The 12,128-nt window shown below is 36.8% G+C and overlaps 2 protein-coding genes across 2 annotated transcripts; both read left to right on the forward strand.

Annotated features, from left to right (window-relative positions):
- The first annotated feature begins 1,029 nt into the window (after positions 1–1,029).
- LOC148960150 (uncharacterized) lies at positions 1,030–3,183 on the forward strand. Its single transcript, XM_089108952.1, has 2 exons — positions 1,030–1,387; positions 2,680–3,183. Exons 1-2 carry the CDS (start codon positions 1,352–1,354, stop codon positions 3,121–3,123), a joined length of 480 nt encoding a protein of 159 aa, XP_088965078.1. The 5' UTR covers positions 1,030–1,351; the 3' UTR covers positions 3,124–3,183.
- Positions 3,184–7,489: 4,306 nt separating this feature from the next.
- On the forward strand, positions 7,490–11,642 carry LOC135686329 (uncharacterized). The gene is made up of 2 exons (XM_065202534.2): positions 7,490–8,223; positions 9,746–11,642. The coding sequence occupies exons 1-2, from the start codon at positions 7,576–7,578 to the stop codon at positions 10,073–10,075; spliced, it is 978 nt and encodes a 325-aa protein (XP_065058606.1). The 5' UTR covers positions 7,490–7,575; the 3' UTR covers positions 10,076–11,642.
- Positions 11,643–12,128: the final 486 nt, after the last annotated feature.

Genomic DNA, 12,128 nt, shown 5'->3' on the forward strand with positions numbered 1-12,128 from the left:
AAGAATTTCAGTGACAAAGATTTGAACTTTCGTCTCTATGATTATTTAGGTCCAGATTCACAAATGTTTGATAATATTGAAGCTCGGCAAAATGTTAGGTATCTTTTGTAAATCATTTGTTTACAGTGATGTTTCAACACTAGCTAGCCCGTTCTTTACAGCCTTATTCCTAAACAATAGCATGCTTTAAAGTTAGGTTGCTCAAGTCAGGCATGCATTGTTGAATGGCCAAGTCTTCGAATATGATCTTTTCAAGAGAAAGCAAGCCAAATAAAGATGCTTGAAAATTTACATATGGGGCAAAAGTTACTGCAAATGGCGGGATGGCCAACAGATTAGAGTACTTTCACAAAGGGAATTGTGGTGCTCGAGAAATCTTTTTCGTACCGATATTTGCATTGGTTTGCTTGGAAAAGAATTTATACGCATTTTTTAATAAGAGTCTAAGCTTGAAATCTGTGCTCGGTTCCTTATTTTTTGCAGGTTTACATACAAAAAGTTTCTTCAGGTTTCTTTAAATTCCAAAGTAAATGACTGAACAAGAAATAGTTCACTTGGCCCGTTGCCCAGGGTGGGGGGTACTCCCATTATGGTCTGACAGGGGGGTCCGGTCAGGGTCAAAGAGGGCCAACTCTAAAATTTTAGAAAATTACCCTCAAATGGTAGTGCTTTTTGACAAAAACCCCTCGAGTGGTAGCATAAAAACCTAAATTATTTCCTTGGTAGCATCCATTTCTTTGTGCTCTCCTGGTCCTTATTTGACTGAGCAGTTCAGTTATTATCGAAAATGGGCCATTTGGTAGCCATTTGGTAAGACCCTCTAACGGAATGGACCCCCCCTGTCAGGTCTTATATTTGAGTACCCACCCCCCCTCCCCCCGTTGCAAGGAGCTGTTCATTCTATTATTAAGAAACATGTGCTTAATCGTCGAAATAAAACATTTTCATCCAATCTTTTAAGAATGATTTTCGATTGATTGGAATATAGCCACGAGACAGATGTATTCTGCCTTTCTTTCTCTTTCCTTAACTAGGTCCTTAAGGCTGGTCACAAGAGAATAACTTCTAACAAAGGCCTTCAAGAATCAGAATAGGGCCGTGTTTGAAGGGTGCCTCTACATTTCGTGTCTAACAGGACGCAAAGTCTGTTGTTCGTGTCAAGATGTAGGATTAGTTTCAAGTGTTTTGTCCTTGGTCGTGACATTTCAGCCACAAGCAAACATATCTTATCATAACTACTTGACAAGTAGGTGGTTGGCCCTCCCATAAAAATACTTATGGCACCAATGAAGATGAAAACAAAAATACCTCCTGTTAATCTTCTAACTTTGTTTTCAAGGTAGCTCAATTTATGTCGGCTGTTGTTGCAAACAGTGGTAAAGGCATGGTGAGTCTAGTTTCAGAATTTTCTTTTTTTAACTTTCCCTGATAAAGCCTAACTTTTCGAGATTTGTTGAAGTGAGACTCAACTGGTATCGACTCGGCGGCAAAATGCCTCCCGTGAAATTTTTATGCATTATGCTTCTCATATTGCCTTAATTAAAGAGACTTTAGATTTTGAAAATAAGGTATTTTGCAATAAGGAGCACATAATTGTTAACGAGCTCCCATCACCCAAGTGTAAAATCTACTTAGTTTCAACAGACTTGTGTTTTTAAAAGGGAAAAATTGAGCCAATCATTATATTTCGCTAGAAAGCTGATTGAAGGTTGCTAGACCTGTAAGATTTCAACAGCATCCATGAGAAGCGAGACGACTTCGAAATCCGTTAATTTCACGGCAGATCCACGAGGCTAGGCAACTGTGTACTCCTTTGTTATCAAAATGATAAGAACCCACGATCAGGGATTTCCAAAATGTACTTAAAATTATACAAACATCGCCCTGCTCTTGGTTTTTAGCATGTATCGCCCTGCTCTTAGGCCCAGTCAATCTGCAATATGCGGAAATCACAATACCCGTGGGTCCTTCCATGATGGGAGAAAGAAAGAACCTCCCCTGCGCTAGCTACACTCAAATCAAATTACTGCTGAGCTGAAGACACATGATACCACGTTATCGAGTTGACGCCACACCTAACATTATAATTTTCCTAACATTATAATTTTCCCTACGAAAAAACTGCAAAACGATACAAAACTATATAACGATTTCTACGGTAATAGAAGAAAGTAACTGCGTCGTTATGTCAGGCCAAGGCAAAGAAAATCATTCTACTTGACCCAGGAGTCAAAGACTAAAATCTCACTCAAATCATTTAGTTTGCCTGACGAATTCAACTGTACATTTCAGTGCCATTCTTTGCTCTTTTGTCATAGGCATTACTTCTAAGTGATATTTTCGCGTGTCAAGTGTGGCGGGGACAGTTTTGCGGGAGTGGACATAATATGCGAAGGATGATATTCAATTGAGATTTAATGTTAAGAAAACCCCGATCATCATTTTTGTTATGGTGCATTTTCCAACATTAAATTCGATTTTTGATGACCCAAGGTTAAGAACGCTGTAGGTTTTAGCTTTTATTCTTTTGTAGCTGGACATTTATTTAAAATTACGTCATATTTAATAGGAAGGGCTACAGGTTTCAAAACCATTACGCATTAAATCATTCCTGCAAACCCATTTGTCAGCTCTATACTGATGTGCCTGGTATGCTAAAAGGAACACTTTATTTTTCAGCAAGGAGATTTAATGGCAAACATGCAACGACAGGCTTTTGGCAACCAAAATATTGCACAGCAAAGTGTCCCTCAAGCCATGGTAACATCGTCAGATTCAATGATGTACAACTACCTAACAACGTACCCAACTGCTATGTTTCAGCCTTCTGCAAACCAACCTTATCACCCAATGCATTCGCAAAATTTTCAGAGAGGCGGTTACCAAGGTAACATGCAGTCCTTGTCTGCAATGAATCAGTACCAGCAGATGCCCCCCGTGTCGCAAATGCCCCCAATGTCTCAAATGGCTCCTATGTCCCAGGTACCACCAATGCCAGCTATGTACTATCAAGGCATGGGACCACCGCAACAGAACATGGGGTTCAGAGGGCAACCCCCAGGTTTCGGCGCTCGAGGCAAACCGCGGGTGAAACACGATGTTTATAGACCCAAGACAGAATAGCATAATTTTAAATATCTTTCCTATGAATTATCGTTTCGAAATAACAGACTTAATATTTTACCATAGCTCTCTCTTTGTTTGCTCTTCTGCAAAATTGGTTCCAATGCAGCCTCGTTTCAGTAATGACTGGTTCCAGGAAAGCCTTTAAAGGAAATGATTTTTCAGAAGCCAAGTAAAACAATGCTTATTTTTACATGAAACAAAAGAAAATGGATTCCAGCTTTACAACCAACCAATCGCTATTGCAAATGCTTCGAATTCACTTGTTTTCAGTGCTGGTCGTGACGTTACAACAAATACAAAATTCTAAGAATACACTAATGCACATCAGTGCCAATTAATTAGAAAAATCATTTTTATTTAACCCGCGGCACTGTCAAAAATAGTTTATACATAGATTTGTTTGTACCTGACAAATCTATTGTTAAAAAATCTTAAAACCTTTCTGTTCCTTTATATCAACTCATCTTGCACCTCCAATGACCCTTTTATAGCCTACCATTTTTTAACATGAAACGAGAGGAAGGGAACTCAAGGTTTAAGAAAGGTTCGTAACATACAATTTAAGGCCGATCTCTTTTTTATCGTTGACAAACTAATTGAAGTAGCAATGTTATTTCTAGAATTGAATCCATAGCCGCAGGAACCACGGGGGCACAGGGAAAGGGCCGTCGTTATTGTGCTCAAGTGGTTCTCAGTTTCCATTTGCTGACAAAGTGGGTGAACCATCCTCTATGTGCAGACAAGTCTGGAACTTACCGGACGAAGCACCCCTAGATAGCGAGAAACATCTGGTTTTTTACCCTGGGCACCAGAACCTCATTGATCCGGGGGAAAGTATTGAAGTGAAATTTTTTGTGACTAGCTTCTAACTATATTTCTGAGACTAAATAAAGGAGACCCTGGTACACAGGGTACTACTGGTTTATATAACGGAAATTACATCCCTTGCTCATCATGAGGGATCTGTTACATCCCTCACTCATCACGGTTGCACACGTGCCCCCTCTTTTAGAAACATGGGTAAAGTACCCATTTGTAGCCAATGGAAATGCCCTTTTTGACTACATGTGTTCCAATCCCCCACTTTGAAATGCTTCCTAATTTAATGGTCGTACCAAATCTTGTTTTCTGCTTATTATGATTTTGGTGCTAGTCACCCCATCAATCAAATTCTCGAACAATAGTCTTTAGTGGACCTGAATGACTTATTCATTACACAATAAAAAAAGTAAGGATTTCTTCTGGGGATGCAAAAAAATTTGCTACTGTAAATCGTTATTTCGGTTGATGAAACTTTATACTAAGAAAGCAATTCCCAGAAATGTTCGAATGGCAGGTTTTCACACACTCAGTGCCCTTGTTGAAGGATGAACGCATTTGGAACTTGTCAAAAGGTTACCAAAGAGGTACTGCAGGGCACTGTTCTCAGCCCTCCTCTTTTTTAATTTAAGACGAATAATTTGTTAGATTTTCCTCAAATTTATTCTTTAATTGGTCTGCAGGTGGTAAAATTACTTCTTTAAAAAAATCTAGCTGGCGCATCTAGTGGGATGGTTTGATTAGTTTGGCTTATGCAGAAAATTACATGATTTGTTTACATAATTCCATATTTTCCTCCTTTCTTCTATATTGAATTTTAACTTGGGACTTTGAGTATGAATGATTTAAAGTAGAATATTGACGGGAACGAAAGAAAAGCTGGACCAATTTTTTGTTTATTCTGTTCACAACAATAGTATAGTGAGCATATGCTCTTTCAAGTCTCCAGAACGGCCAGGCCTTTGAAGTAGGGGTGGCAAACACAGGCGAAGTTTAAAGTGAAGTTTTGTGTAGGGAGGGGAGCGGGGTGCGGAGAGTTAGTGGACACAAAGAAGCAAAAAAGTTGTAAAATGTCTTCAGAAATTAAACAACCTTTTTCTTCTTAATTTCTAATCAGCTAGAACATTTTTTATTGTTATGTATTCCATCAAGATTTTATTTTTGAAACGCAAGACATGCAAGCTTGTTCTCCCTCTCTGTCCGCAAAGAACTTTGCTAAGAGGAATCTATCATTGTTTATGCAGAAAATAAGCAATTTTTCAAAGTTTGTATGTGTTTATATGAAGCCAACAGTAACTGTAACTTTTAGAAATTAATAAAAAGCGAGTATCGGCTAGATGAGCTTGCTCTCTGGTCACTTCAAATTTTTCAGCATTCGAGAGATGATTTGCACACTGCTTGGAGAAAAAACATCAAGCTCCTCGAATGTTTTCTCCAGAATAGAAAATATTGACGCTGCATATTTGTATAAAGGTAACGGGGTCTCGTAATAAAAGCCCCCAGTAAGCAATTTTCCTTCTGTCAGAGTTATCTTGACTCAGATTTTCATGACAATCCAGCCTTTCGTAAGGTAGAAATTTTTATTTCTGTTACATAATTCTCGATTTTAAACTTCTTTTTAAATAAACAGTAAGTGCGCATTTTCGGTTGGTTTTTTAAAGTAGAGAGAACTCCCGTCAGTAATACGTTGCGATATGTAATTTCTGACTTGTCTTTCTTTTGTTTGTTCTTTTGTTTTGGAATTTATTGATGTCCATATGTCACCTAAACCTTGCTTCATAAAGATTTCTTTTAGGTTTTTGTCCAGTTTATCGGGCATTTATCAGGTCGTTGTTCATGCGTAGCCAATTTTTATTAGTTATTTTAAAACCCAGTATATGTAGCTGTTTTCGCCCTAACTCACATCGATATCCTTTATTTGAGGTACACTTTGTTACTCCTAAAATATGTTTACAGAGTTTAATATTTAGTTTTCAATTGGTTTTATATCATTGAAACCTTGTTCTGAGCTGCCCCATGATTATATTCCATACAATAGTATAGGTTTGATAAAAGTGTCTAGAAGATCAACAAATAAATGTACGTGGTTTCTAAAACTTTCACCTAACCAGTTTCTTAGTTTGAAATACGCCTTTAGACCTCGTTTATATAAGTCGTCGAGAAGTTTTTTAATAGAAAATGATTGTGTTACCAGCAATCCCAAATAATTGCAATTCTTGACAATGTCTAATTCTTGGTTATTATAGTAGAACCTTTTGTCACATAATATTCTGCAACTTTTATTAAATATCATACATTTAGTTTTATTGACGTTTACTTTCATTTCATTTTGATAACAGTATGGACTTAACTGTTTTAGGGAGCACTGTAAACCCTTCTTTGATTCAGACAAAATGACATTGTCCTCTGCCCAAAAAAGTGATCCTATCTTTGTATTTCCTTTAACTGATGGTTCAGATTCATTCTCATTGAAGAGTTGTGACAGGTCACTGATAAAAATATTAAATAAGGTTGGGCTTAGAATGCATCCTTGTTTAACTCCAATGTTCACGTCAAAAAAGTCTGTTCGATTATGACAGATTCTTATACATGTTTTTTTGTTTTGATAAATGCTCTTTATAACATTGAAAACCTTTTCTCTAATTCCTACATTATTTAGTTCTCTTGGTACCTTGTCATATGCCTTTTTGAAGCCGATGAAAGCAGCATAAAGTTTAGTTTTCTTCTTGTTCAGGTAAACTCTGCTGGGGTTTTTAGAAACATGTGATTTTTCATGTCGTCGCCCCAGTCATTACGGTTGTTCTGTTTCCTGCTGCGAGGTCAGCTTTTCATGTGAGGACTTTTGCATTGCAAGAATACTAACTAATCACAAACCGTTATTTTGAAGGGTGGCTTGACAAGTTGGGTATACGCAGTCCTTTTATATGGACATATTACCTTTAAGCAACCAGATGTTCGGTTTCCTTTTATAAACCCAAACTGCTCTTATTTTATTATTTTATTTGATACAGCAAACTGTGTTATCCTTTCATTCATAAGAACGCTATAGAATTTTCCTATGCACGAGAGCAATGCCATCCCTCTGTAATTGGCTTCCTGCATCCGATCACCTTTCCATGCAAAGCTACGCTTCGCATCACAGCCACCAAACCTTACTTTGAGCCGAGTGCTAAATTCTCCTGATCTGATGGCCATATTTCTGCCATTCTTTTGGTAACGGTCTTAGCTTACCTAATTCTACTCTTTATGTCCGCACAGTTGAATCCTCATTGGTAATATACGAGCCCAGGAATTTCACCTTTTCATTTGCTCAACGAAGGCTTATAAATGCTCTAATGTGTCCAAGAAGGCTTATAAAATGCTTTCATCGAGAAAGTAATGCTTTTTCCTTTGTGTTTTGATCTTTCACGTTAATTGATAGTAACAATTTCCCATTTGGGAATGCAATGATGACTATCAATGGAGAAATATTTGTGTTGTTAAGTGACGTCACGCCGTCCTCTCTGTTGTTGCGGTTGTTGCTGCTTAGATACATCATATCATATCCAAATTTCTGTTGTAGTTTCAATACAAGCGTCAATGGGGAGTGATGGACAATGACACAAACTTCAACGGAATAGTTTTATAAAAATGTCTGTTAATGGAGTAATAACTGCTGTTCGAATTTCAAGGAAATCGTCTTTATCGAGAGACTTTGTAGACGAGGATGCGGAGAACGCTTCTGATGATGAAGCAAGGAGAAGTCGGCCGCCTACAGGCCGTCAACGACAACCTAGGCCAAAAACTGCTAAGTCGAGAGAACGTTTTAACACAGAAGATAAAAGCTCTAAACAAATGCTAAGAGCTGATTCAGATCAAATTGACTTGGAAAAGCTTCTACATTCTATGCTTGATATAAACGATAACAAGAAAAATGGTGATTTATCAACATCAAGAAAAGGACGGCCTTTTTCAGCTCATCAACTTGGTAGTTACAACGATCGGCCTGCCAGTGAAGTTTCTAATGGAAGCTTTCAGGGCCACAAGCCCCGTGCGAGACCATTTTCTGCTCACGTACAACAGGATCAGAGGGGAAATTATTCGTTTTCTAATGATAGGGTGAAAGACATTGACCGTGAGAACCAAAGGCTACTTAGAGAACTGGTTCGAAAACAAGGAAAAGTCGAGTCTAGGTCGAAACAACCTGTTTTCATTAAAAAAGCAGAACCACTGAAAGTAAAATCGTCAGCAACTTTGAACAGAATAAGAGTTCAACAACAAATTGAAAGGGAGAACTTGGTAAGAGCTTCTGGTTGCTATCAGTCTTTAAAGTTGAACACAAATAAGTAACTTCTTTAATTTGGAAAAAGGAAAGATTAAACCATGTGGCATTTTCGAAAACAAAAATCTTTATTTTTTCACTGAACGAAAGTTTATACCAGCATTCCCTAAAATCTAGCAAGCATGTGTTTATTAGCTCCATTTATTGATGAGCCTTGGTAAGCTTGCACTTTGTTAGTTAATCACCAAGTAAATGCCCTTCCTGATAGATTTACTAACCCCCTATAGATAGTGCAAAGCCTGTACTTTCATTAAATTAACTATTTCCATTTCCCTATGTTCAGGGTTTTAATGGACTTTTCTTTAATCGCCTTATGTTACCATTTATTGTAGTCTGCACTTCTTGGTGCAATCTTTATCAGAAAAAAGCCCATGAATTAATTATTGATAAAAAAGATTTGGAAGCCAAATTTCTATTTTGCCCCCTTCGAACCAATATTGCCTACAGTTTCTCTCAGATTCTTTCATTAATAGTAACTAAATCATGGTTACATTCAAGCCAAATCCGAAACCAAGAGAAATGCAGCATCAAACAATACATATTTCATCTGATTAGATGAACAATGGTGTTAGTTTTCCACCTGCATTGATTGGAAGGCCTATTCAAATTCACCTTAACCACTCAAGTATCAGATGGCTAATACTTAATTATTCATCAGATAATATAAAAACAAAGCAACAAGAAACAAAAGGTGTTGGAAATTCTTCCTTTTGATAGAAAAGCTCTTTATTCATGCTTCTAAAACAACCCATCTTATCCCAACCTAAACCTGCTGCTAAAAAAGGACTTGTGACAACAAGCTCAACCTGAAGGTCTCATGCTCAGCATTTTTTTACATATATTAGGAAATTGTGACAACTTTGAAAAAGTCAGTAGCAATAGTTTGATTGTATTCATTAATCCTTCCATTTTTCATATTATATTTGAATTTATATCAATATATGCCTTTTCTCCTCTCCTTTCATCCTTCTCGCTCCTTTTTCTCTCTTTGCTTTTGTCCTCCTCCCCTCATTCACCCTGCTAAGCCAGTACCTTACTCACACATCAAGCCAATACCTTTCCCTACTGTTACTACTAGTCCCATCAAATTTCTTCTTATTTCATCTTCGAAAATTTTTGTAGGCATGTGTAATTCCTTTTAATAGTACTTACCAAATTAATTCACACCTAGCTACTGATGTTAGTTTCTGAATGATCAAAACACACTTTGTATGCTAAAAGAATATTCTCAGACTGCTAAAAAGCTAAATTTTACATTTCTCAGTAATAGTGTGTATTTGTGTTGAAGGGAAAAGATAGTGCTTCATGCTTAGTTACAAATACAAGCCCTGAGCATATATTGGGAATGGGACTACATTTGAAGGCAAGGAACTTTATTCAGGGGGGACACCTTCCAAATTTTCCAATATGATTGTACTGAATTATTTATTTTTCACCTTGACATTCATACACACTCACAATATACATTTTGTATTTCAGGCATTGCTTCGTCGGCTAGAGAAGGTCAAACCTACAAGAGAACTCTCAAGAGAGCACCTGCTGAGGGAACATTTCAGACAGGAACAACTGGCCACAAATGTGTCCAGAAGCAAGCGCCGACCATCAAGTGCAGGAAATGTCACAATGTCCAGGAAATCGAGTAGTCTTAATGACCTTCATAATATTGACAATGCAAGTGTGGCAAGCTCGAAACTTTCTTTGCCTGACCGACACAGAAGTGGCTCTTTGAAACAAACTACAGGTAAAAAGCACAGGACTTCATCAAGACATATAGTTGATAATAGGCCCATATGGGATTCTGGTTGGTGAGATATATTTCACAAACCTGCTATCATGATATGTTTCCTTTCATTATATGTTATCAAAGATTACCAATGAAAATCCCAAAGCCTATGTTTGAGATTTTTTGCCATACCGTCTGTTGTGATGCTATTATTTATGCCAGCCTATTGCCCCATGTTCCAGCTCATGGCATTCTACATTATATTAACTAGTATTTTTTCTCATATTTTACCTATTCCTTAAGCTTTGTGATCTAAAAGCATTCATACATGATGCCACTGGGATAAAATATATTTCATCAGACCCTTGTAATGTGGGTCTATGGAAAATATGTCATAGGACATAGGAATACATAGGAATTCTCAATTTTAACTGATCAATGACGTAGATCTTCTATTGGCTTGTTAAAGCTTGTGCTACCTCTTAGTCTTTCCAGATGATTTTGATATGAGTTCAGTATGCTGTCAAAAAGTTTTCTATGTAGCCAGATTATCATACAACAACCTGTGTAGATTCACAAGGCCCCTAAAAGACTCCTCCACTGCTTTGCATCACTCCAATAATATCTCTTGGTTAAGCCCTTTTTAACACCCAATAATATTGTTCCCAAACCTTGTTTCAGTCGTTCTTAGATTGAAGTCTTTTGCCATGGTTTTTGCTTTGGGTGATAACAGCTTATACCTATAAAAGATATTAGTATATGAAATTATCATATTATGAAACAGTTTACCAGTTGCCTTTGCAAGTTTTTGTTGAAATTTTACAGTATCTCAACATATTAAAATTGTATTTAAATGTATGTATATATTGCAGTGTAAATATTACCATGTGCTGTCTTAATGTTATTGGAAAGTAATTTGATATAACAATTTTGACAAACTTTTCTTGCTGAACAATGTCTTTTTTATCAACCAGCTGCTTTTTATCCGTAACGATTCATTTCATAAAATCTATTCAGTGTTCAACTTTCAATTCTTTGATTTGAAACCAAATGCCTTGCATTCTGCATGGGAATTTATTGTTTGAACCAATTGATTGGTCCAATCAACTCAAGACTGGGCCCCTGCCCCAAGTTTTGCTGGCCCTGTGAATTTTCTAATACACTTTATATGAAATATAAAAAGCCCCTTAAGGTTGAAATTATGTCCCTGTAAACATACAAATTAAGATAGTAATTTACGCAAAGAACATTTAAATTATGAAAAGCTTAGAGTAAGGACTTACAGGAGATTGTGTAAGTAACAACTACAGTATAATATACTCAGTATCAAGGAGGGGAGGCCCCTTGGCTCTAGTGTGCCTGAAACAAAGAGGGTAAACTTCTTAATGTTTATAATGTTTCCACATGCTTGTGAAATTTCTGTCAAGAGATTTGCTTCCGCTCCAATGTTTTACTTGGCTGAGGAAAGTGTCTTTGTTTTCTCTGTGTCTAGAATTTATGCCAATCAGACAATCATATTGATATACTTTCTGAAAATTTCTGAGTTCTAGATTTTTAAAATTCAATTGTGTCTTTTTAATTTCTTTTCTTTTGGTGCTGTGATTCCTTACTTTTTCTGATTGTCAAGACATTCTTTTTATAAGAACCTGTAGATGTATTTCAGGCTGGCTGTGCTTAATTTTTTCGAGAAATTGAGGCTAGATTGTATTTTTATGTTTGTATGTGGGTATAAATATCTTTAACGTAAATAACAGGACTAAGAAAAGCTTGTTTTCAGCCTGGTTTACAAATAAAAGTATAAAAAATCCTAATATGAAATGTCTCATAATATAGTTATAAATGTAATTATACAATGAAACCATGTTAGAAAAAGATTGATCTTTAAGTTTGTCCATAAAATAAGATTTACACTTTGTTGTAAAATTGGAGTGACGTAAAGCTCTATTAAGCCCCATCAGTCTTAAGCCCCCTCGCTATTAAGCCCTTCTTATCAAGCACAAATTTGAATTAAGACCCCCTCTCTATTAAGCCCCCCTCTTAAGCCACCGATGTATAACAAAGAAAGCATATCTATTGACGGACTGAATGACGATAAGATTGTGTGTATTAAATGCGGCCTCCGAGGAGAGGGGGGGGGGG

Source organism: Rhopilema esculentum, chromosome 6 (genome assembly GCF_057945365.1).
Source record: "Rhopilema esculentum isolate cy_ngs chromosome 6, ASM5794536v1, whole genome shotgun sequence".
Lineage (NCBI taxonomy): Eukaryota > Metazoa > Cnidaria > Scyphozoa > Rhizostomeae > Rhizostomatidae > Rhopilema > Rhopilema esculentum.